This window comes from Canis lupus, chromosome 5, assembly GCF_011100685.1.
Source record: "Canis lupus familiaris isolate Mischka breed German Shepherd chromosome 5, alternate assembly UU_Cfam_GSD_1.0, whole genome shotgun sequence".
Lineage (NCBI taxonomy): Eukaryota > Metazoa > Chordata > Mammalia > Carnivora > Canidae > Canis > Canis lupus.
Window position 1 is genome coordinate 4,919,758 of NC_049226.1, and position 26,057 is coordinate 4,945,814.

The 26,057-nt window shown below is 42.1% G+C and overlaps 1 protein-coding gene across 8 annotated transcripts in view; it reads left to right on the forward strand.

The window, feature by feature from the left end:
* The window catches only part of PRDM10 (PR/SET domain 10), a 96,707-nt gene that overhangs the window by 43,860 nt on the left and 26,790 nt on the right, over window positions 1-26,057 (forward strand). For 3 of the 8 annotated variants that reach the window (XM_038535640.1, XM_038535635.1, XM_038535638.1), the window contains 8 exons: window positions 7,604-7,829; window positions 9,589-9,830; window positions 11,334-11,537; window positions 16,825-16,897; window positions 18,911-19,028; window positions 22,461-22,590; window positions 23,294-23,536; window positions 25,252-25,263. In XM_038535640.1, coding sequence (XP_038391568.1) covers window positions 7,604-7,829; window positions 9,589-9,830; window positions 11,334-11,537; window positions 16,825-16,897; window positions 18,911-19,028; window positions 22,461-22,590; window positions 23,294-23,536; window positions 25,252-25,263 — 1,248 coding nt within the window. The remainder of the gene's footprint in view (window positions 1-7,603; window positions 7,830-9,588; window positions 9,831-11,333; window positions 11,538-16,824; window positions 16,898-18,910; window positions 19,029-22,460; window positions 22,591-23,293; window positions 23,537-25,251; window positions 25,264-26,057) is intronic. The other 5 variants (XM_038535642.1, XM_038535636.1, XM_038535639.1 and 2 more) reach the window with 2 other exon arrangements.

Below are 26,057 nucleotides of genomic sequence, written 5' to 3' on the forward strand. Positions count from 1 at the left end.
TTTATTTCTTTTTTTGTTCCCTTTTTTGCCTATTGGCTGGGATCTACATTGTTGGACAGAGTGGTGCTAGTAGGTTTCTTTTTTTCTTTCCTGCTCTCATAGGAAACATTTTCACTATTAAGAATGATGTGTAGTGTAGGATTTATTTTATTTTATTTTATTTTATTTTATTTTATTTTATTTTATTTTATTTATTTAAAAAAATTTTTTTTTTGATTTTTTTTAAAAAAATATTTGTTCATGAAAGACAGAGAGAGAGAGAGAGAGAGGCAGAGACACAGGCAGAGTGAGAAGCAAGCTCCATGCAGGATCCCCGACGTGGGACTAGATCCCAGGACCCCAGGATCACGCCCTGGACCAAAGGCAGATGCTCAACCGCTGAGCCACCCAGGTGTCCCTAGTGTAGGATTTTTATAAAAAGAATACCCTTGATCAGCTGAAGGAAGTTCTTTTTATTTTTAGTTTTTAATGAGTGTTTATTAATTGATATTATTATTCATGCATATTGATTTTTATCAAATGCTTTTTCTGAATCTATTGAGCTTTTTCTTCACTTTACTGTTAATATAATGAATTATATTAATTGAATTTACAGATTAAGCCAGCCTTGCCCTCTGGAATAAACTCTATTTTATTGTTCTCCTGTGAGTCTAAATTTGGATTTGATGTGTTAATATTTTGTTTGGGATTTTGCATATATTTTAAAAATATTTTATTTATTTATTCATCAGAGACACAGAGAGGCAGAGACATAGGCAGAGGTAGAAGCAGACTCTCTGCGGGGAGCCTGATAATGGGACTCCATCCTAGGACCCCGGGATTGCAACCTGAGCCTGAGCCTAAGGCTGATGCTCAACCACAGAGCCACCCAGGTGTCCCAGATTTTGCATATTTATTCAGTAGTCCATTGTGTTTTTAGCCAGAGTATTGGATTTTTTCTCCTTTCTTCTTTTTGATTTTTTTCTTTTAAAATAGCTTCCAAATATCAAATCACTATGTTGCATATCTGAAACTAATATGTCAATTATTATTAAAAAATTATCATTAAAAAAAAGAACAGAAAACAAAGGTAGCTTTCATCTTGAGTTTTTTTCTTTTAATAGCATCCCGAAAAGCTACATCATCATTGAATATATTCTAAGAGCTTACTATTGTTTATATTTTCTGTTTATTGTCTTATATGTATGTTATTTCCTTTTTTTTTTGCTACTGTATAGAATGTTGCCGTAGATGTCATATCAGCTTATTTCCTTAGCATAAATAAATTCCCCAAAGTGAAATGATAGAGACTAGAGGTCTTCATATTTAAAATTATTTAGGAACCAAGATTTTTTTGTGAAAGTGAAAGAAGATTTCACTTAATAAATAGTCATGTTGTCTGTGAATATTGACAGTTTTCTTTCTTTCCAATCCCTCCCAAAAAAATCAGAAGATTTTTACAAGTGTAAAAATCAAACAAGTTAAAAACCTAGATTCCTAAATCTGAATTAGAGTATTAGCATGAACTTGTAATGTGTTTTCTCTTAAAACATATATTTTCTAATTTGGGCCACTGGAAAGGTTTATTAGCCAGAGTCATCAATCCAGTAGCAATGAGCCAATGTGGTCTCTAATACAATTTTCCAGTAAAAGGAATCCGGGCTCCATAGGGAAATGGCAGATTCTAGCTCTGGGGCAGGAAACACATAAGATGTGCCTGAAATGTCATGTCTTATCAGAATACAAGGACATTAGAGAAAACTTCTGGGGCCCTATGGAAAGAATTCACGATCCAGCTTGAAAGGGCCAAAATGTGGCATTATATTTTCCTATAAAAGCAGTAGGATATCTACAATAGGTTAAAATACTTTAAATATATTTAAAATCTGTAAGTTTATATTGATATTAAAAAAATAACTCATTGGTCAATCTTTGAGGATGCTGGGAGACCCACCACATTATTCAAAAAAAATGGTGAATGATGGCAAGGAATCCAGCCTTTCTCTCTGGATGTACTCAGGTAAACAATTATTTGATGAAGGAAATTTCTTTATAGAAGCATTCCAACTAATAAATGAAGAGAGGATGATTGGCGTGGAATATTGCCATTTTTCATTTCCTAATGAAATGGGGATCTAGGCAATGATCATCAACAATAATCTGCAATGGCCAGGAAAAAGCTGATGAGGCACTTTATGATGGATAGAACAACCTAACCCTCTGGACACTGTTCATACCACTGTGGGCCTCCTGGTGTTGTCTCTCCCATTGCATTTTACCACATATGAAGTCCCAAAAAACTGAACCTGAATTTGATCGAGTCTCCAGATTCCACTTCCAGCTTGTAGGAAGCACAGTAAACAAAATGGAACAACTAAAAGACACACAAGGATGCAATCAGCAAAATCTGACTGTGGGAAGATCTCGAGGACAAATGACCTAGTTTCTTCCACATGTAAGTTGTGAAGGAAAAGAAGGGGAAAAGGAATTTACAGATTCAAGGAGACATTATCAGTCAGATGCGATATGTGGACCCTGTTTGGGTCTTGATTTCAACGAACTATTAAAAACAGCAGTATGAGACAGTTGGGGACATTCTAACACCTACTAGGTATTTGATGATAATAGGGAATGATTGATTTTTTTTTTTTAGATATGGTAATACATAAAATATGTAAGTTCTTTTCCTTTTAAGATATCTGCTAAGCCATTTACAGATGAAAATATATGTCTGAGGTCTGTTTCAAAATAATCTAGTAGGGGGAGCATGGGTGGGAGGATAGTAGACATAAAGTTAGCTGTGAGTTGATAATTGTTGAAGCTGAGTGATGGGTGCATCAGGTTTATTATACTATTCTTTCTCTCTGATGTGTTTGAAATTTATTATTATAAATGGGAAAGTTATTTTGATAAAACTTTCTAAAAGGCTTTGCAGATGCTGAAAAAACTTACATTCCCACCCACAATACACGAGAATGCCTATTTACACTCACCCTTGCCACACTGAGTATTTGCATTCTTCTAAAACTGTGCTAATCTGATAGCCAAAATGGCATTTTGTTGTTTTAATATTAAGGCATGGTTTTAATTAGAACTTTTGCTGCCACTGGCACCTCAAAGAGCCCTTCATCTTCTTTAATCTCCAGAAACAATCTGCTCGTCTCATGTTTTGTAGGCAGATAGCTCTATGAACCCTGGCATTACAAGGCAGTGTAACTTTTGGCTTAGTACCTTGCCTTACTGCTGTTTCCTTTCAGCCAGCATGGTTTTTATTTCTGGCTATAATAAATACCTCCGAGATTGTCAGTTTATTCTGTGACCTGGAAAAATTCAGGATAGAAAGTTAGAGAGTTCAACACAGATGATGGATGCTTCCTGCCTCCTCCCACCCCCCTTCAATGGTTTATAGTGGTGGCAAAATTCACTTGAAGCCTTTTCCATAAATGCATCCCCTTGTCCTTAAGAAAGATACTGGCAGTCTCTGGACCTAGAAGCAGTCTCCCCGTTGTTTCTGAAAGTGAACATGTGTGACTCCCCACACACTGAGAAGGAAATATGCTACACTGATAATTGGTCTCAGTAGGGATCCAGAAGCATTCTGTTGTATTTGCTGCCGTCCAATGTAGTTTCATATTCCACTTCTCAGATAAATTGTATCCTGCAATGCATTATTTCTGAAATTACATTTCAGAAATAATAACAGAGGGTGATGCTAGGTGGGAAGGAGAAAGTATACCCTAAGTTTTACAAATTCTTTTTCCTTTTGCCATGTCTTAGTGTGCATGACCAAGTGCACGGGATTAACGTATTTTCGCTGCTCATTCACTTCCTCTAAGTGAAATTGGCACACACAGCTCCTATCCTTGCTGCCTGGCTGGTGCCTCAGGAGCAGGTGTGCTTACCTTGTGGCTCTGGTATGCAAGGTGTGCGTGATGTGTACCTCCTTGGGCGCCCTCCTTGGACAGACTCAACTCCCTAGGAACCAATTGCGATGTGGTGGAAAAAGCAGAGTCAGAAATTGAATTTCGTCCCTGTCACTTAGGAGCAGTGTGGTCATGTTACCCAACCTCAAAGGAATTTAAATACATGCCTAGCTCTCCTGAAATACCAGTCAGATTGGAATTGTTACTTAAACAAATGTGTAAGGTGTGCCTACTGTGTGTCAAGGCCTGTGCTACGTAGGAATACACAGTGGTTACCCAGAAGTGATTGTCATGAACTCCCTTGTCCCTTTCCAACAGTGGCCCCTGTGATTCTGGGCTACATGCAGCCTCTGTTTTAGCGTCAGTTCTTCAAGCTAATGTGGATGTGTTCTCAAGCCTTGTCTTTGCTGCAGCCTCTTAGGAGAGTTCCAGCATCCTCCAGGGGGGAGGATGTTGTTGGGACTATGTTAATGTCACCTTTCTCAGTGGTGGCGAGAGGCCAGCGGTAGCCTTGTCTAACTGCAGTCTTTCTAGCAGCATCTATTGGGAAAAAATCAACAAAAAAAAAAACATCGTGGCTTCACTGGGCTGACCCTGGATTACTGAATTCATTCTTTTCAGTTGGCTCTGCAAAGCGATAAAGAATGTATGAGAGTCAAGGTGGATATCTATGCTGTAGTTTGTTCAGGGTGTGATAACATTCATCACAAACGCTGGCCTGAAATTGAAGTGGCTTGGAATAGGGGGCGAGACAGCATGGAGCTCTCAGGCAGCAAGAATAGCTTGGGGGAGGGATGGGAAGGGGTGCAGGGGGGCGCAAGGGGGTGCAGGGGGAGAGGTGGCACATGCGGCTTCATTGCCCGAAGCCTCCTGCTCTTTTCCTTGGGGAGTCCCACTTCAGTGGGTTTTTTTTTTCTGTTTTCACTGAGGCTGAAGCATTTCCCTGAATTTTGTCCTCTTACATAAAGCCTCTGAAAGGCCCTGAGCCAGAGATGAAATGTCACAGAGGAGTCTGGCTCCTGGGTTAAATGGATGCATGTTTAAGCACGCGCATGCTATTTTGAGGTGACTGGTTTTATCCGCTCTCTGGAGCCTGTTTCAGATGTCGGGCAATGATCTTTAGCTGCCGGATAGGTCACATTCTGTGTACACGCACGATGCTGCGTCTTCACGGAGTTTAAGGAGTTCTTAGAAGCACAACTGAAAGAGAATCCTCTGTGAATACTGTAGAGCTTCTCTACATGCTTGAAGGGGTTGATGTCATTTCTTAAGGGCCAAACATGTTTATACAAATGAGTCTTCATTGAATCCCTGCTACGTGTGAGCTGTCTCGTAAGGTTGCAGACGATATATGTGATATCTCGGTCCCTAAAGAACTTATGATAAGAGTAATCGATTCTTGCTAATATTAAGCACTTTCTAAAGGCCAGACACCCTACTACTGGCCTCACATATGTACAGTGTCACTTAATCCTCATGGCAACCAGTGACGTATGTATTACTGTGTCCATTTTACAGATAAAGAAACTGAGGTTCAGAGAAGTTTATTAACTTGCCAAGGAGTAGGGCCAGGATTTTGATCCAAGTCTCCGTGGCTCCAAAGCCCATGGTCTACTTCCCTGATGTGCAGTTGGAGAGACGAGAAGGGGTCACGCAAAAATGCATACTAATTGAAATCTGGATGGTGTTTGGCAATGAATACAAAGCTATGAGGGACAGCTAAAGTGTGATATGTCGGAATCAAGATTCTAAAAGATCTTGGCGGACTGGAAGAAGAGAAAAAGTGATAAAATGAAATATACTGGTGATAAATGCAATATCCCCCCTACCCCCCACATACACTTAAGTAAAACTCAGCTATTTAAGTCATGAGGAGGAGTGAAATGGCTTAATAGCATGATGTGAGGGAAAAAAAAGGACTCAGGGATTTTAGTTATTTGCCAGTTCAAAGTGGGTCAGCAGTAGAACAATGGCTGTCATGAATGTTAATGTAATCTGAAGCCATATTCATTAAAAAATGTGGAATCCATTAAGGGATAAGTGAAGACAACAGAATGATGAGGGATCTGGAAACTGGGCCATGGGAAAACAATTGGGCAAATTAGTGGTTTTGGTCTTAAAATATTTGAAGGACTCAGTGTCTTCACTGATTCTATGTCCCTCGAGGGAAAAGGTGCAGGTCCTGGCCACCGTGTGAAGATGCGCACGGGGAGACCTTGACCCCACAGAACCATCCCTGAATGAGTCCAAATGATTCGGGCTGCCTGGTGAGGTGATGAAATGTTGGCGCAGAGGCTGAACGAGGCTGTAGGGCAGGATTCTATGACTCCAGATGCTACAGGTATCAGAGGAGAGGAGAGTCAGGGAGAGCTCGAGTGCTCAAGGGTGGTTGATGGAGACACTGGAACCCAACAGGATTTGGAAGATTGGCGAGGCAAGAACATTCTAGGCGAGGACAACAACAGAGGAAGATAAAGAAAAGTGGAGTAGGCATTAAAAAAACTTGCTTTATTTATTGAACTGGAAAGGGACGTGGCTTGAGTATGATTTATGGTGCTAATTGGGAAGGAGAAATAAGATTGAATGAAGGAATCTGGGGTTCCCTAGAACCCTGTGACACTTATTGGGCAGTGAACTTTTTAAGGTGCCATTTATTTTTTGCCAGTATATTTGGTAAGGTAGTTGTAACCCAATACATGCCCCACACCTTGTCTTACTTGCAAAAGACTAACTTCAACCTGAAACAAATAAGCATCTCTCACTTACCTAAAAGCCTTAGCCTCTCTGAAGGGTGTGAAAGGAGGGCTATTGACCACTGAATTTTACCACCTGGGTGTTATTACCATGCATTTATTTTTATTTTATTTTTTTTACTTGTTAAAAATTTTATTTATTTATTCGTGAGAGAGAGAGAGAGAGAGAGAGAGAGGCAGAGACACAGGCAGAGGGAGAAGCAGGCTCCAGGCAGGGAGCCCGATGTGGGACTCGATCCTGGGTCTCCAGGATTACACTCTGGGCCGAAGGCACGATAAACCACTGAGCCACCCAGGCTGCCCATGCGTTTGGTTTAGTGTTTTTTTTTTTTTTAATTTTTAAAAAAGATTTTATTTTTATTCATGATAGACACACACACACACACACACACACAGAGAGGCAGAAGCAGACTCCATGCGGGGAGCCTGACATGGGACTCGATCCTGGGACTTCGGGATCACTCTTGGGGCTGAAGGTGGCACTAAACTGCTGAGCCCCTCCAGGGATCCCCCACGTGTTTAGTTTTAAAAGTGAAATGGTCGAAGATCAGGTCGGATCACTACATACACGGTGTTGTGGTCAACCTGAAAAGGCAGGAGGGATCCCCTGACTCAAAATTGAGTTCAGATGTTGAGACAGGACACCCGACATGCACCGCGAGGGTATGGAAAGCTTGTTATGTATTTGAAGTGTCTGGGGAGCCAGGGCAGGCCCAAAGCGGGGAGCACCCGGGCTTTCCTACCAGTTTCCCCACCTTGGGGCAACAGCGCAGCGAAGGCAAATCCATTCCAGCCTAGAGATGGAGAGTTTCGTCTTCGAGGTCATGAAGGGAACTGATGTGGAGAATCTCTCCCACCGCAACCTTGTATTGGGTGCGTGTGTGCGCGTGTGTGTACCAGCTAACTAAAAGCACACGTGCGCTAACTTTCCGGTTACACTTTGTCCAGGCCTCATTACCCGTGCATAACCAGGTGTTACCTTCCATTGAGGGTGTGGACGGTTCAGACCCTTTGGCAACTCTGCAGAACCCTCTGGGCAGACTGGAGGCCAAAGAGGAAGAGGACGAGGATGAGGATGAAGATACCGAGGAAGATGAGGAGGAGGATGGTGAGGACACAGACCTGGACGACTGGGAACCCGATCCGCCTCGGCCCTTCGACCCGCATGACTTGTGTAAGTGGAGCTGGCCCCGCGAGCGTGTGCGAGCACGGGCACCGGGGACACGGCTGCTGTCTGCCGAGGGCTTCCTGTGTGCAGACTCCGGGCCGCGTGCTCTGCTCGTGCCGGCTTGCCCCGGAGGCCTGATGCTCTCCAGGGGGCTCCGATTTTACCAAAGGAGGAACGAAGGTCAGAAGCGGCTAGGCAGCCCGCTCCGTGTCACCCCGGGGGTGAGTGGTGGGTCAGGCTCGGAGCCCAAGTCTCTGACACCGGTGCCTGCGCTGTCAAACCACTAGGGTGAGTGTGTCTGGTTCTGGGATGTTCCTGGGCTATTCGGCTGTTTCAGCTTTAACAAGTGTGTTCTGCTGCCTCCCCTCTCTTCATGGTAACCTTTTAAACATGCCTGTTATGTTCCAGGCCCCAGTCTTTACATTTCCTAAGCTGATCAATGCTTTCCTTAGTCTTAAGATCGGGTGGGTAGCTTTCCCGAGGTCGTGTTCGGTTGTTTGGAGGGTCAGGGTTCAAACTCAGGTGGTCTGGTGCCAGTGTGCCCCCTGTTAACCAGAAGGCTGACTGCCTCGCTCTGCGGCCTGCTTTGGGAGAGGGTGGGAGGGTTCCTGCTTCCACCTGCCAAATGATTGCTCCTTGGTATCAATTTTCATGCTTATGGCAAAATTCTTATCTCATTTATCTGAGTTACTGAGGCTGTTCAGAGCTCTGTGGTCTCCCCAAGGCTCCTGGGACCTTCTGTGTGGTGATGGTGAGGCCTATGTGCATGGGGCCACTGCTCATTTCCATATCCAATAGAGAACTTCCTCGTTTTATTTTTCCTTGAATTCATAAGTTTTCAAGGTGGACTCCTTAGTCAAATACCATAAAATTACTCTATCTTACAAATAGTAAGAACAGGAGAAATGGGAAGTTCCTATTTCCCAAGCCAGGTCATCACCCAGTTGGAGTTGGGCAAAATAATTAATGTGTTAAGGGTCATGAGTATGGTGCCTCTGGGGTCCAGGCACTTTTCTCTGTTTCGTGGCCATTTCCATCTAGTTCTGGCAGTTAGTTTACAGGTGGGTGCCCCTGGGAAAGAGTGAGTATGGATGCTTAGTGCAAAGTGATCATTCCTAGAAGGAGCTGAAAATGGGACCCGTCTGGGCCAGGCTAACTGTGTCACTCAAGAGAATGAAGGATGGAATGCTAAATTCATTCATTTTAGCCTTATCTTCACGCAATATGCATTGAGGTCTCCAACTGTACAGCACCTCTTCTGTTTGAGTTAGACGTGCCCAGGTAATGAGGCTTTTATGACTCCCTTTGAAGAAACTGAGTGAATGGTATTGTCAGGGTTTCCTAAATAGCTTTACTGAGATATAATTTACAAAGTCTAAAATTCAACTATTTTGTCTCATCAGATTTTGCAGCATTTATCCTCATAAGCTCTTCTTTTTTTCTTTTCTCTCTTCAGATCTGTTATAATTGATTTGTGAATTTACGGGGCTATGTTTGACTTAATCTCCAGTAGAAAAATAAGTCACTGCCTGTGTATTATTTTTGGCAGGCACAAGCTAATTCTGCTTGGTTTCAGAGGAACAGGACGGGATTTTATTGGTCTATGAAAGCTAACATACTACACCTGAATGAGGGGTATAACTGTAGTAGTCAATTGAATTTGGTCTTGCAAACTTAGATATGGGGGATTTTTCAGGTTAGAACTTTGTGTCTGAGATCAAGTGATGTTGAGGAATTTGACTTTAGAATTTTCTTTCTTTTGCAGGGTGTGAGGAGTGTAATAATGCACATTCCTCAGTGTGCCCAAAGCATGGCCCCTTGCATCCCATCCCTAACCGGCCTGTGCTCACTAGAGCGAGAGCAAGCCTCCCCCTGGTCCTCTACATCGATAGGTTCCTCGGAGGGGTGTTCTCCAAAAGGCGCATTCCCAAGCGCACCCAGTTTGGCCCTGTGGAGGGACCCCTCGTCAGGGAGTCTGAGCTGAAAGACTGTTATATTCATCTGAAGGTAATTTATGCTTTATCATATTTCACGCTTGCTCTTGATAACTTTTAAAGGCGCATGTGTTTTCTTACTGGTTCTCTTAATTCAATTCTATAACAGTTGTTTGCTAGTATTTTCCTTTCTCTGCTGAATTTGTTTTATTTTTATTTATTTATTTTTTCCTGCTTAATATGTTTTGAATGGAAACATTTTCCCTCCCACCACTAAATTGGAGATCGCAATCTCAGTCTCCTAAAGCATTATATGAATAATTTTGAGAGGTGTAGCTCTTAGGGGCCAGATTAGTTTGTTGGAGTTGGTGTAACAAATACCACAGACCGGAGGTACTTAAAGAATGGAAATTTACTTTCTTACAGCGCTAGAGGCTGGAAGGCCAACAGCCAGGTGCCGGCAGGGTGGGGTTCCTCTAAGGCCTCTGTTCTCTCCTTGCAAACATCTCTTCTCTGTGTCTGCGTGCCTTTAACCTGTGTGTGCACGCATCCTTGGTGTCTCTCCATGTGTCCCTATCTCCTTTTCTTGTAAGGACCCCAACTGGATTGGATTAGGACCCACTCTGATGCCTTAATCACCTCTTTTAACTTAGTTACCTCTTGAAAAGCCGTATCTCCAAATATAGTCACATACTGAGGGGTAAAGACTTTAACATGTGAATTTGGTGGGGGCACAATTCAGTCCATAATAGGGGTTTTGACCACTTTTTCTTTTATTCTTTAAATTAATTTGATGTAGACTCGTGTAATCTGCTAAGTACCAATAACATTTTCAGGAAAACCCCTTGTCAGTTTTTGAAACAGGTCTGTCCTGTTGAATCTTTTGTTAAAGAATAGTTCACTGTATGTTAAAGTATATTTATATTGATCTCTCTTCTTTACATTTGATGCTCTTGCTTCTGTCCAACACCTGTGTTGTCTGCTTCTTGGAGAGCTACTCTGGAGAACCAAGAAAGGGCAGCAGGAAGGGAGAGTTTTTGGGGTTTGATTTTTTTTTTTGAGCAGTCATTTTGCTGTCATGGGGAAGTTTTCTTCGGTAAATGCTCAAGACCTTCAAGAAAGAATATCATTTTTTAAAGAGAAATACATATCACGAAGGTACTCATCATAAATAAAGGCAGTTGAATCCCTGAAGTAAGCAACTTTTACAGAACTAGAGAGTATTTTGCTTGCATTTCTCAGCTTATTTGTAGTATTTTTTGATATGTTAATGATGAAGCCTCACCTAAAGCTATACAGTGATATTATTAACTTGAACATTTTGCCAGGTGATTCTGCTACAGGTGAGTCTTCAAAAAGTGTCCCTTTCCTTTTATATTTGGCAAGACACAATCTTGCCAGATACACTGGCAAAGACACTGTATCTTTCTAGATACAAAAGGAAGGATCAGGATATGTGGTTACTTTAAGGAGTGGTATTTTGTATATTATTACATTAATGTATATCATATTAAAAGTTTTGTTTTTATTTTGTTTTGTTTTTTGGTATGGCTTTTTGTTTTCTCTTTGGTTACAGGTTTCTCTTGACAAAGGGGACAGAAAAGACAGGGATTTGCATGAAGACCTGTGGTTTGAATTGTCTGATGAGACCCTTTGTAACTGGATGATGTTTGTACGTCCAGCCCAGAACCACCTGGAGCAGAACCTGGTGGCTTACCAGTATGGCCACCATGTGTATTACACAACAATAAAGAACGTAGAACCCAAACAAGAACTGAAGGTATAGTGCTGGGTCAGGGGTACCTTTGTTAGGAATAGTGACCGTTTAATGCTTTTCTTATTTTTTTTTCCTCTGAAGGGGGATTCTTATAAAAATGGTCCTTTCCTTATAATTCACTTATGTGTTGAGTACCTGCTGTGTACAGTACACTTATAACAATCCTATGGATAAAACAGAATGAAAAGTACATGACTTTTGGGTCTGTCAAAGGCCTCCACTAAGGCATTAGGCCCTAGCGTAAAGAAGTAGTCGTGTTTGGGGAGCAGACTGGTTTTTTTGGAGTGATTAAAGTTGGGGTCACTTAACATTATTTACACACTGAAGAATTAGCTGGAAACAGGGGATCTCAAAAAAATGGAATTTAGGTGTACCGGCTAGATTTCTTTGCTTCAATACTTCATTTTACCCAAATAATAGGCACTGACTTCTGATTTCAGGAATATATTTTTTGGGGGGATAACTCTGTAGGAATTTGTCTAAATATTAACTTTTGATGACATAATGAAAATTCTGTTGTGATTCTAAGGGAACATTCCAGATATAGATGAAAAAGAGATGAGAAATGATTTTATCAGTAAATGAACATTGAATTACACAGGGCTTCGATGTGGTAAAAGTGAGAAATAGGTATGTCTTTAGGGGGAGAACAAAGACCTAGACTTTGTTCAAAAGCTGTATAAGACCTGTGTCTTTGTAAAAGGGGATTCATATCTCACATCATCTATCCCAATACATTCCCTTTTTTTTTTTTTAAGATTTTATTTATTTATTCATGAGAGACACACAGAGAGCGGCAGAGACACAGGCAGAGGGAGAAGCAGGCTCCATGCAGGGAGCCCGATGTGGGACTCGATCTCAGGACCCTGGGATTACGACCTGAGCCGAAGGCAGACGCTCAACCCCTGAGCCACCCAGGCGCCCCCCAATAAATTCTTGATACTGAAGTGAATACTTCTTGCCTGTGGAGGGGAGATTATTCTCTCTCTCAAAGCAGTAGATAGAACTGTAGAGGTAAAGACAGGCAGAAACAATTAAATAAGAATATAATAGTTCAGCATAATGAACAACCAAAACAATAGAATGAAAAGGAAGCAACAGAATGGGAGAAGTATTTGTAATACAAGTTAAAAGGTTAAAAATAAAAACTGAGGGCACCTGAGTGGTTCATTTAGTTGAGCATCAGACTCTTGATTTCATCTGGGGTCATGATTTTTTTTTTTTAAAGATTTTATTTATTTATTCATGAGAGACACAGAGACAGAGATGCAGAGACACAGGCAGAGGGAGAAGCAGGCTCCATGCAGGGAGCCTGATGTGGGACTCGATCCCGGGTCTCCAGGATTATGCCCCGGGCAGAAGGCGGTGCCAAACCGCTGAGCCACCCGGGCTGCCCTGGGGTCATGATATTGGAGTCCTGAGATTGAGCCCTGGGTCGGGCTCCGTGCGGGCTCTGCACTAAGTGCGGAATCTGCTTATCTCTCTCTCTCTCTGCTGTTCCCCTTGCTTGCTCTCTTTTTCTGTCTCTTTCTCAGATAAATAAATAAATAAAACCTTAAAAAAAAGGATAAAAACTGAGATGGTTGAGCTGGGTGTTTGACTTTGGCTCATGTCGTGGTCTTGGGTCATGGGATTGAGCCTCCTGTCTGGCTCTGTGCTCTGTGGGAGTCTGCTGGAGATTCTCTCTCTCTCCCTCTGCCCTTATTTCCCCCCACCCCCAATAAATAAATAAATCTTACAAAAAGAAAATGAAAACTAAGTGAAAATACCTCTAACCTCTCTGGTATCCACATGGACACATGAATGCTGGGAATTGACTTTATTTGGAAGAGAAACACTTTTAGTAAAGAAATGTTAAGTACTTTTTTCAATGTTAATAATTTTAAACCCTTAAAACAACTATGAGTTACTATTTTTGTTAAATTAGCAAAAATAAATGGATACAGTACAGGGAATGTGAAGGTTTAAAAAATAGGGACATTTGTCACAGAATTGCAATATTTTATAAAATATTTCTGGCAGTGTATAGTAAAAATGTTCTTGGCTGAATAAACCTAATCCTTGAAAATTAGTCTGAGGAAATAATTATAAACAAAGATAGAGCCAGATACATTCTAATTTTATAATGCTGTGTTTCACTGATTCAAACACCCATGACTTTAAGATGAACCATTATTTTATACGCCATTAATAAAAATGCTGCTATCTAAGCTAGGTTATAGTGCTTATTTTTATCACCAAAAAGTAATTTTCTACTTACTGCAGGAGCTGTATTAGACTTATTTAGAGATAATTTTGAAATCCTGTTATATTTCTGCATACTTAAAAAGGCACATATAAGCAAAATAAATTGGTTACTGTATAAACTGCCTGTGTTCAGTCTTTTTTTTTTTAAACTGAATCACTATTTTACTTTGTCATGGACGTTTGTGTTTTGTATATCTGTCATCTTCTGTGCCATCAAGTTGTTGATGATGCTGTATTATTTTTAAAATAAGTGATCTGCTATCACCTCTGGGGTATTTTCCCAAATGATTGATGGCATTTCTGTACAAGTTTCAACCCTGTGCTTTCCCACTACTGACTGGACCCATTTATGTCTTTTCCTCAATTAAAATACCTACCTTTGGAAGTTAAGTGGCTTTTGATGAAGTCAGTGGGAAGTTTCAGACAATTTGATGTTTGATGTATTAACAGGGGTCCTGCAAGGTGATCACACCAGCCTTGCATTGCTTTGACATTTCTTTTATTCATCCTCAGGCAGATGGCAAATATATATATGTATTTTTTTATTTTTTATTTTTTTGCCTTCTTTCGCATTGCTGGTCAAGTGTTAAGTCATGGTGTGCCAGAGGGGCACATAACTGAATGAGGTGAGAACAACGTAAAGAGCTTGGCTAGGTTTGTGCAGGAGCAATGAGCAGTTAGTAAAAGAAACTACATCCCCGCAGTGATTGCAAAATGCCATGGACCATGAGATGGTTTTTGAGATGTTAAAATATGAAAAATATACATCTTGGAATTGCTGGACTAGGGTAGAATTTATACCAGCAAAATGATAAATTATCTCAAAATCCAACTACACGTCATGGTCAAGTAAATTATAGAACACAGACTCTGTAGAATATTACTCCGTATTTAAAAATGGAGTCTTGATATAAATGTTTCCATATAGTTAAAATAGTATTCCATAATAATTATACATGTTAATTCATTTAGTAATTAATATATTGAACTCCTATTGTGTTTTAGACACTAGGAAAAGAGACTGGTGCCTGTGTTCAGAGAGCTTGTATTCTAGAGGGAAAGTGGGCAGAAGGATGTAAGTAAGCAAATACAGTTGACCCAGGCATGTCTGGGTGGCTCAGTGGTTGAGTGTCTGCCTTCAGCTCAGGCTGTGACCCCAGGGTCCTGGGATTGAGTCCCACATCGGGCTCCCCATGGGGAACCTGCTTCTCCCTCTGCCTTTGTCTCTGCCTCTTTCTGTGTGTCTCTCATGAATAAATATGTAAAATCTTTAAAAAAAATACAGTTGACCCTTGAACAAAATGGGATTAGGGGCACTGCCCCCTCAAGCAGTTGAAAAATCAATCTACATGTAACTTTTGACTCTTCAAAAACTTAACTGTTAATAGCCTACCGTTAATTAGAAGCCTTACCAATAACATAAACAGTTGACTAACACATACGTCATATGTGGTATGTATTATCTTACGGTAAAGTAAACCAGAGTAAAGAAATGTTATTAAGACAATCATAAGGAAGAGGATGTGCATTTATGGTACTGTACTATAAAAAATCTGTGTGTAAGTGGACCCAGGGAGTTCTACCCCTGTTATTTGAGGGTCAGCTGTAATAACACAGAGTGGTTAAGTGCTATGAAGGAAACAAATGGTCCAAAAAGAGCAGGTATCAGGAAAGGGACCAATTTATAAATGCTGGAGAGGGAAGGCCTTGCTGAGGAGAGGATAATTAGGCTGAGGGCTGAGGATCGGGAAGGGAGGGGCCAGTGGTATAGAAGGGGCAGGGGAGGCCAAGGGGAAGAACCCAACACTCCTGATGGTGGAAGAGCAGGGATGAAGGTTGGGGTGGGACAGACCTTGGCCTGTGTGAGGAACTACAAGCAGGGAGACAGCGAGAGGGATAGGAGCTGGAATAGGTCATGGAGCCCTTTCGAGCCCTTCATTGAGCGTTGCAGGTTTTTTATGAGCAAGAAGCTGCTTAGGCATGCGAGAGATGAAATCCGATTGTGTTTTAAGAAGCCTTCTCTGCTCTTGTGGGAAGAGTGGATCGGAAGGAGCAGAAGTGGAAAAGGAGACACCCGTTAGAAGACCAGGCAAGAGCTAGCTCATCTTGGCATGGATCATGGTGGGAGAAGACTGAATGGAGAGCATCTGAGGAGTTCACACCTTTCTTCCCAAAAGAATGACAGAAGAACACAGAGAAATCCAAGATACCTTTTAGGTTTCCAGTCTGAACTGCTGCGTGAAAGGCAGGGTGTTTATTGAGATGGAGAAGATGGGTAGGGGTGGGGGGTGCGATAGGGAAGCATCTAGAATTCAATTCTAGATATATCAAGTTTGAACCGTCTGTGAAGCAGTTCAGTGCAAAATACTAGGCAGGGAGTAGGATATACACAGAGGGAACAGAGAGGGAGAATCTGGGTGGAGATACTAATTTAGAGTTGGTTGGAAATGGATGTGACCATTTTAGGGAAAAATAAGAAGGCTCTGGATTTGATGAAGCTCTGAGGCTGCGTAGAGAGGAAGGAGAGGAAGAAGAGCCAGACAAGGAGACTGAGCAGAGGCAGCCAATGGGGGAGGGAGGGAAGAAGAGACTCAGGAGGATGTGGTAGCGTTGGGAATCATCATCTGTGATCCCAGCAAGAGCTGTTTGGTGACATGTTGTGGTGGATGTCACTCTGACTCCAGCTGTGTAAAAACCCATGTTTACATGCAGATAAAACAACCAGAAGAGGCTGTGTTTTATTTTGATGAAGAGACTATTACTATTATGTCTTGTGAAGTTGTTCTAATAACAAAAACAATTTTTTTTAAAAAGGAAAAAGAAAACACACAGTGAGTGTGTCTTGGCAAATGGACTTCCTGACTGACCATCTGGTGTTAAAGAGATCAGCTCACAGTGTGGATTTTTGTTGTTGTTGTTGTTTGTTTTTCGTGGGTTGTGGGAAAGCCAGACTTGTTTGGTGTAAGCAGCAGAAAGAATTTAAGCATGCAAAGTACATCTGGTGATGTCCTTTAGTTCTTGATGATGTGCTTGGTTCTTGCAGGTGTGGTATGCTGCATCCTATGCTGAGTTTGTGAACCAGAAAATTCATGACATTTCTGAGGAAGAAAGGAAAGGTGGTTGGACTTTTTTGTCTTTTCTCTTTTCTATATGAATTCTAAATTGTATATATTACATCATTATGCAACATCCAATTTTCCAATCTCAATATATTAAGAAGGTATTGCAATAGGTTTTTTTTTTTTTTTTTCAGCTACACATCCTTGTCTTATTCTAGGATCAAATCGACAGTGACATATTTACATTTCTTTCATGAGTGGCTGGAAAATAGCATTTAATATAATGAAAACTTCCAGATACTCAATTAGAACCTAGACCTGAGGACAATCTCTATCTAGATTTAATCATCCCTGAGAACATTAGCAAGGCAAGCATTGACTTTGTTTTTAATGTGAATGTTACTGAAGCATAATTTACATACAGAAAAGTGCACAAATTGTAAGGATACAGCCCAAAGATTTTCACAAAGTGAACATACCTGTGTAACCTGCACCCAGATCAAGAAACCGAACGTGCCCAGTACTTGGGGGTCCCTTGTGCCTTTTTCACTCTCAAGTATAACTAATATCCTGACTTCTAATACCATGGATGCTCATTACCAAACTTCATATAACTAGAATTATATATGTTCTGAGGATCTTTTGCCCGACATGTTTTGAGATTTATCCATATTATTGCATATTTTTGTAATGTGTTCATCCGCATTGCTATTTGGTAGTCTAGTGTGTGAATATGCTATAATTCATCCATATATTTCACTGTAGTTGAAAATCTGGGTTGTGCAGGGCAGTTCTGACACTTACCTGGGTTAGGTCACATTTTGCAGGTTAAGCACAAGTCTTAAGTCTTTCACAAGACTCTCTTTACTTCAGCTACCAGCTGCAAGCTCTGGGGTCCTCATGCCATCTGCACTGCTGACCGACTAACTACAGTTTAGGGAGCTAGAGCCTCTCTAGGTGTGATCATTTACTAGAATGACTCACAGAACTCAGAAAAGTGCTCTACCTAAGATTACAGTTTTACTATGAAGGATACACCTCAGGACCATCCCCATGAAGAGGTACTCAGGGCAAGGTTTGTGTGGGTTCCAAATATGAAGCTTCCATGTCCCTAGGCCATGTCACCTCTATGGCACGTTGATGTATGATTACCAACCTGGGAAGCTCACCTGAGCTTCGGTGTCCAGAGCTTTTATCGAGGCATCAAGACATAGGCATGGTTGATAGAATCATTGGCTGCATGATCGGATTCACTCTCCAGCTCTTGCTCCCTGGCCAATATCACCCAGCTCAGAGCTCCAGCCCTGCAATCAGATGGTTACAGACACAGGGACCCCTGTCCTGGGTTGTATTAGCAGACACTCAGGTGGGGTCAAAGACTACCACGATGACACTCCTCTTATGTGGGATGTTCCAAAGACTTAGAGGTTGTTTGCCAGGAACCAGGGGCAAAAACCAGCCTAATTCTTTATTATACAAACAGGGTTGTTTCCAGTTGCTGGCTATTTTGAAGAATGCTACTGTGAACATTCTTACACATGTCTTTTAGTGAACATGTGTGCCTATTTTTGTTGGTGCGCATTCAGGAGTGGAAATGTTGGGATTGGGCGTGCCAATCATCAACATTAGTAGATACTTTAACATTTTGTTAAAGTAATTATACTGGGCATTGACTTTTAAGGTTTTTTTGTGATACAGTGGGTCCTCGGCTTACAAACCCTGGATCTGGATCACTAAGTTCTCTGAATACAGATTTCCATTGTAGCACTTTCCGTCTTTCCAGTGTGGTGAGGTTCTGTGTGAGTGTCTGTCGGGGAGATGGGAAAGGGTAGCATGACTGAGTTTGTTCCTTGGGTGTCTTACATGAATACAGCCGAAAATAAGATCCTAAAAAATGCTCTTTGTCCACCTGTAGCCTTTGATTTTATAGCAAAGTGGTAAGACAAATAGCAGACGCTATGTTTATGAGCCCCGGGCTGCATGAGATGAGAATGGTGGGGTTACTGGGCATTTGAGTTTTATTGCTGTCTATTGATCATCGCCATTATGATTTCTCTCCTGTGACTGTAGTTCTTCGTGAGCAAGAGAAGAATTGGCCCTGCTATGAATGTAACCGCCGATTTATAAGCTCGGAGCAGTTGCAACAGCATCTCAATTCCCATGATGAAAAACTGGATGTGTTTAGCAGGTATCACAAGGGAGAAGGTTTTACAAACTTAGTTGTTAAAGGTCCATATTCATTTCCATATTGTCAGTAAACTAACGGATGTTTCTGTGTGTAGACAGGTTATCAGGTGGGCTGCAGAGGGAAATTTCTTATCTGTCATTTCTCTTTCCCTGCCCCCATCCTCATCTACTGCTGAGTTCTTTTCCAGCACAACCAGAGTGCACAGCAATAGGAAATCCTTCCCCCTTAGCTAAACCTATCCCCTTAAATTCCTTCTAGGGTAGGAATTCTTGAGATAGCACACATTCTGCATCTCTGATTTGCAAGCTTTTTTCAGAAGTAGAATTCCTTCATCAAACTAAATCATAAGTTTCATTCTACCATACAAAAAAAGATGAGAGAGAATCATATAGGTTGGGAGTAGGCAGGGGCCAGATCTGGTAGGCCTTGTGAGTAATGGTAAGAAATTTGGATTTTATTCTAAGCATGATAAGAAATCTTCAAAGGGTTCTGTGGACGTATATGTTGAAATGTCATGCTGGATGAAAATTAAAATGTCACTTTCACTTTCATTGGAGCAAGAGGAAAGGCAGGGGACCAGTTGGAAGCTATTTGAACAGTACAAGTGAAGAATGAGAGTGCTTTGGAATAGGCGGTACCAATGAGACAGGTGTAGGGTTGCCATCTTTTACAGGATTTGGAAAGAGAGGAGAGAGTGTGACGTGGCATTTAGGAAAGTGGGAAAGCCTCTGTTCTAGGAAAGTGCAGTGACTGCCTGTGATGTTAAGAGCGCACTGGAGGTTCATGGTCCTGTTGTTAAAGTGAGACCACTGGCATGGCCATCTGTCACCGTCCAGCTTCATTTGCTGTAATAATGCCAGTGCAGAGTGGCCAGGGAAGGGGACTGTGCAGTGTGGTGGTTTCTCCAACACAGCAAGAGTGATGGAACAGCAGTAGGGGTGGCGATCAGGAGCGTATACACAAGGGAGTGGTTACAGCGAATGACTTTGGAGTTTATGTGTGGAAGAAGGGAGAGAAAAGAGCAACGGGATGTAGGACTGCAAATAGGCGACCGAAGGACTAGATTGGAGGTGGTAATGAGATGGAAGGATTGTTGAGTCCAGGCACTTGAGGGCGTGAGCTAGGAAGCTAGAGATAGCATTGGAGTGGACAGTGCATGGAAGTGGGGTAAGGGAGGCTCTGCACTTATCGAGGATGACAAGGTCTAGGATATGACCATGGGAGTAAATGTCTGAGGTGGGCAGAGGACACAGTGGGCATTAAATCACTCCCTGGCAGATGTCAGTGGAACTCCGTTCATGGCTCTATTATAGCACTTTTAAATTGTATTGTGATTTTTTTGGTTTTGCTGCTCTGCTGCCCTCTACTAGACTTCTGAGGATAAAAATTGTCACATAGAGCTTGTCTTTATTGCCTAGCCTAGGGCGTGATGTGGCATATAGAAAGATTTATTGGCTGGGTGTTAAAAAGAAATTTGAGACAATTAGGAAAATTTGAACTTTTTGAATAGATTTAATAACACTGAGCAGCTATAATATTTTTTTAAGATATGGTAATGATATTATGATATATATGTGTGTGTGTGTGTATATATATATATATATATATATATCTATATGGTGTATCATTATACACATAAAAGAGTCCTTATATTGTAGAGACATACTTGTGGAAATATTTGATGATGAAATGATGTCTGGGACTTACCTCAAAATAATCTAATGGGTATGTGTCGGTGTGGGAAATACTGGAGATATGAGAAATAAAGATTAGCCATGAATAGCTAAGTATTGGAATTAGGTAATGGGTACATTGGGTTCTTTATGGTATTCTCTACATTTACGTAGGTTCAGAATTTTCTATACCAAAGAGTCTTTTAAAAGTTCTGGAACAGCATATAATTCTTGTTAAATTGTTAAATAGATGAGTGGAGAAATAAAACATGATCTCATCAGTTTTATACATATCACACACACGCACATCTTTCCTTTTCTTTTTTTTGATTCCAGTAGAGTTAACACATGGTGTTATATTAGTTTCAGGTGTCCAATATAGGGATTCGGCACTTCCATATATTACTCAGTGCTCATCAAGTAAGTGTACTCTTAATCCTCTCACATGTTCATCCTTGAAAAGAGATTCTAATGATACACCGACTGAATTCCTTTATTAAGGAATTTTCGTATGCCTGAAATCTGTTCAAGGAGATGAAGTTTATTTGGTGCTTACTAGGCATGTTATGGAACAGTTGAATTAGAAGTGTGTTTTGACTTTCCAGAAACTTATAGCAAAATAAGAAAGTTTTTTTGAATCTAGCCACATTTCTTGGAAGGAGCAGGAAGTGAAGCAGGGAGGGGAAAAGAGGGAGAGAATGGAATCTCGTCTCTGGGGACGTGCTGTAAGGCTTAACATGTTCAGTTCTGTATGCATTTCTCACATCATTTTGGAGATATGTTTGTGCTTTCAGAAGTTTCAGTAACAAAATGGTGTCAGTGCTTTGAGTTTTTAAACCCCCTTTTTTTTCCTGAATAATTTAAGAGATCTCTAGGCTCTATTGATGGCAAAGATGAGATACTTAGTGTATAAGTAAAGTATATAAGTACAAGGTGCCTGGGTAGCTCAGTCAGTCAAGCAGCCTACTCTTGGTTTTGGCTCAGGTCACGATCTCGAGTGGTGGGATTGAGCTCCACTTTGGAATCTGTGCTTAGAGCCTGGTGTCTGTTTGAGCCTCTTCCTCCCCCTCTCCCAATCCATTGTATGAGTGCTCTGTCTCTCTCTCTCTCTCTCTCAAAAAAAAAAAAAAAAAGTTAGGGATTCTTGGGTGGTTCAGTTGGTTGGGCATCTGCCTTTGGCTCAGGTCATGACCCTGGAGTCCTGGGATTGAGCCCTGTGTTGGGCTTCCTGCTCAGGAGAGAGTCTGCTTCTTTCTCTCCCTCTGCCCCTCCCCCATGGCTCATGCTCTCTCTCTCTCTCATGCTCTCTCTCTCACTCAAATAAATAGATAAAATCTTAAAAATAAATAAATAAGTAAATAATCTTAAAAAACACATAAAAAATGGGATGCCTGGGTGGCTCAGTGGTTGAGCGTCTGCCTTTGGCCGAGGGCATGATCCTGGAGTTTCCGGATACAGTCCCGCATCAGGGTCCCTGCAGGGAGACTGCTTCTCCCTTTGCCTGTGTCTCTGCCTCTCTCTCTGGGTCTCTCATGAATAAATAAATAAAATCTTAAAAAAAAAAAAAAACAAAAAAAAATCCACATAAAAAAAAGAAACTGTGTATCATCAAAATAGTTGTTCCCATTAGAAAAAAGAATCAGGAAAAGTAATAAAATGAGAGGAAATCAAGATTTGGGGCTCATCAGCACCACTGAGGGAAATTGTTAGGGAGTGCTGTGTAGCTGTGACTATTTATAACTCAACCTTTTGTCCCCAGAACAAGAGGTAGAGGAAGGGGACGAGGCAAGAGGCGATTTGGCCCTGGTCGACGGCCAGGACGCCCTCCAAAATTTATCCGCTTGGAGATAACCAGCGAAAATGGGGACAAGTGTGACGACGGGACACAGGTACTGGGGGAGGAGGAACTCCTTGTTCGTCGCCTGCTCTGGGCACTTAGGGCGATTACAGATACCTCCCAGAGGCAGGCTGATGGTCCTGCCACGGCGGTGCTAGGCTGCGTGTTAGCCAAAGGGTGATGGGAAAGGCAGGAAGAATGCATTCTCAAAAACAAAAACAAAAACGTATTCTTGAGTGTTACAACAAAAACCCAACTTCGATGCCCTCAAGATTTGAAATTGGGGGCCCCTGGGTGGCTCAGTCAGTTAAGCGTCCGACTCTCGATTTCTGTTCAGGTCATGATCTCAGGGTTGTGAGATCGAGCCCCGGGTCAGGCTCTGCACTGGGCGTGGAGCCTGCTTAAGATTCTTTCTCCCTCTGCAACGCCCCCCTGCCTGCTCCTCACAAAAGGATTTGAAATTGTCCAGAGATATTATTGGGGGGTGCTGTTTAATCAGTTTAAACAGTTAAAATGATCTTTCTTCCAGTCAGAGTCTTTTCCTCATGAAGCCATCTGGAACGTCTCCTAGATTTTACATCCTGTGGATAGTTACCTAACCTGGGATAGTTTTCCCAGAAGGAGAATTTTTTTTCCTGAGCATTACAACTCTAGTCATTTATAAACTCGCAGCAGTTCTAAATCTTAGCTGACATTCTCTCTAGCACAAGTCTCTCTCTAGCTGTGGAAATAATTCCTGGTTGTTGCAATTTCAGGACCTGCTACATTTTTCCGCCAAGGAACAGTTCGATGAGGCTGAGCCAGCTACTCTGAATGGGCTGGATCAACCAGAACAGACCACTCTCCCCATCCCTGCGCTGCCACAGGACACCCAGCCTTCCCTGGAGCATGAGCCGGAAACTCATAGCCTACACCTGCAGCCCCAACACGAGGAGAGCGTGCTGCCCCCGCAGAGCGCTCTGACGGCCGATGACATGCGCAGGGCCAAGCGTATCCGAGTAAGTGGGAAGCAGAGCTCCTCCCTCACGAGGTGCTGCCCTTTCTCCAGTCAGCTGGCTTTCTAGGTGCCATGTTTCCCAGCTTGCTCACCATCCACTCTGAAATCTTGTATCTAGCCTACCACACGCCCCGTCCCCTCATCTAGGAAGAATGTACTAACTACTTCTCAGTGTCTTTGTGTCCCGTGACTGGCTGGAATGGCTGGTCCTAGATTCCGTCAAGTTAGTAATGATGCAGAAGCCTGGCTTTTGGCAGCTTCTGGACTAGTGTAGTTCAAGTAGGATAGCTCCCTGGATCCCTAAACTCACCAATTGGAAATGGGGAAATAAGGATGTTCCATCATAATCATGATTTACACCAAAGCCACTCGAATCTGTGCCTCATGCTAGCTCTCAGATTAATTTCGGGTAAATGAATTTGGTTGTCTACAGTTTCCAAGGGGAGACTGGCAAATGTCATTACTCATCAACGCAAAAGGACCCGTGTCCAAGTTGATATGGCAGGTACAGTTTACACACTCGGGACAGCTGGAAGCTCAGCACCAGGTTGGAGAGTTGGTCAGTGTTTCACTCCTGGGGCCTGCGTCTTGACTCTAGACCATGCGGCCACACGGCCTCCGTGGCTTCCAGGTCAGATGTGTGGTACTCTTACTTCATAGACAGCATCTGAGTCTGAGTTAGTTCCTGTAGGGGATGCATGTGGAGAACATTAGGGTTTTGTGGGATGAGTGCATGTGCTGACTGGTGTACATCCAGAAAACAATTGTACTCCTGCCTGTGACAGCAGGGTATATACTTTTATTATACTGATGAAAGAGATTTTTTTTTTTTTTGTATGACTTCCCAGGCTTTACAGTTTCTAGAGAGGGGATTGTTTTAGCTTATGTTTCTTTTGGTCTTTTCACTTGCGTACGTGTAGCCTGTATTTCCTTTGGTCTTCTTATTTGCCTCTAGGCTAGAAGGGACCTTGAAAAATAGTTTAGTCCATGCCTTTCTGTGAAAATACATTTAAACATTCCTAGCCATATAAAAATGTTGAAAGGTTGTCAGGACTCTGAGGCTAAGCAGCCTTGATAAGCATCCTTTGATGGAAATGTGTAATATTTTCGGCTCCACGGATATCCTTTCAAAAGGCTATGTAAACATACGTAAATATAGACCAGGAAGGCAAAAAGCTATGAATGAATACCTCCCCATCTGTCCTTCTACATTATTTTCCGTTATTCCACGTTATTTCCCAATCTGCATTTTACTTCCTTGCTCCATGACTGTCTTTTCCGCTTTGGCCATTCTAATTATGATTTTTCACCAAGTCCAGAGAGATGCTTACAAGATTCAGTTTTTTGGAAGGAAAAAGGAAAAGAGAAAAAAAACCAAGCCAACCTCAACTGAAAGCCCACGCACGTAGCGAAGCTGTGGTGGTACAAGCATAGCGTAGCTCGGACTGTGCTCTTATCCTTCAGTGCTTTGGGTGACTGGTTTGGGTGCCAGGTTCCTCGTGACAAAGCAAAAGCCACGTCACATGTGGCTTTTGGAGGTCAGGCTTAGTTGAGCTCTTGGGTTTTTTTGTTTTTCCACTCGCACATTCTAAAAAGTAGGGCTATGTATTTTTTTCATCTTTTCTATCCAGATTGGTAATGACCAACTGAAGGGAAGTCTTCCAATCCAATTGGTAATGTAACTATTTTTCTCTCCTCTAATGCTGCCCTGCTCAGTTGGAGCTGCAGGTAGGTTCGTTTCCTGTGTTCACGTAACAGAACGTTATTGAAGTGTTTACCTGACCTGCTGTTCTTTGCAACCTCTGCTTACTAAATCCTGGTGGAAACTACGATTTGGTTGCTGCAGTGAATGCAAACTGGTTAATAAATGACCGTTTATTTTCAGGTAGACTGATGAGTAAATTGTGGGTGACAGATTCCTCCCCCCCAAAACGAGGGGGTAGGACTAAGTGACCTCCGGGGTCCCTTCCAGCTCTACAGTGATTTGGGTGACTTACAGGATGGCAGCGAGATCTGACTATCCACTCAGCCCCGGGCTAGGGACACAGTGCAGTTTTCACATGAGTCCCATCCTCTGGGAGCCTGCAGCCTAATCGGGGAGACAGTGCTCCAGTAAGGGGGCTTATAGTTGAGGGCTAAGTCTAACGTAGTGTCAAAGTGTAGCCTGTCCTTGCTGTGGGCACTGGGCAGTGAGAAAGACTGAAGAAAGATGAGAAGGCGTCAGGGAATAGGTGATGGGTGAAGCAGGCCTTAAATGGTCCTGGAAAGCGACAGGAAGAAGGTAGGCCATTTCCAGGTGGCAGCCAGCCATAGGATCAAAGGCCAACATATGGGCATATACTTGCAAAGGTTTTGGGACAGTGCATGTAGCAGCTTGACCCTAGCATGGGGTGTCAGCTGAAGGACGGTGGAGAATCAGATGGGTTGGTAGGGCTATCCCACCAAAGGCTTTGAAAGCCACATAAAAAACAGGCAGAGGAAAGTAAAAAAAAAAATAAAACAAAACAAACAAACAAACAAAA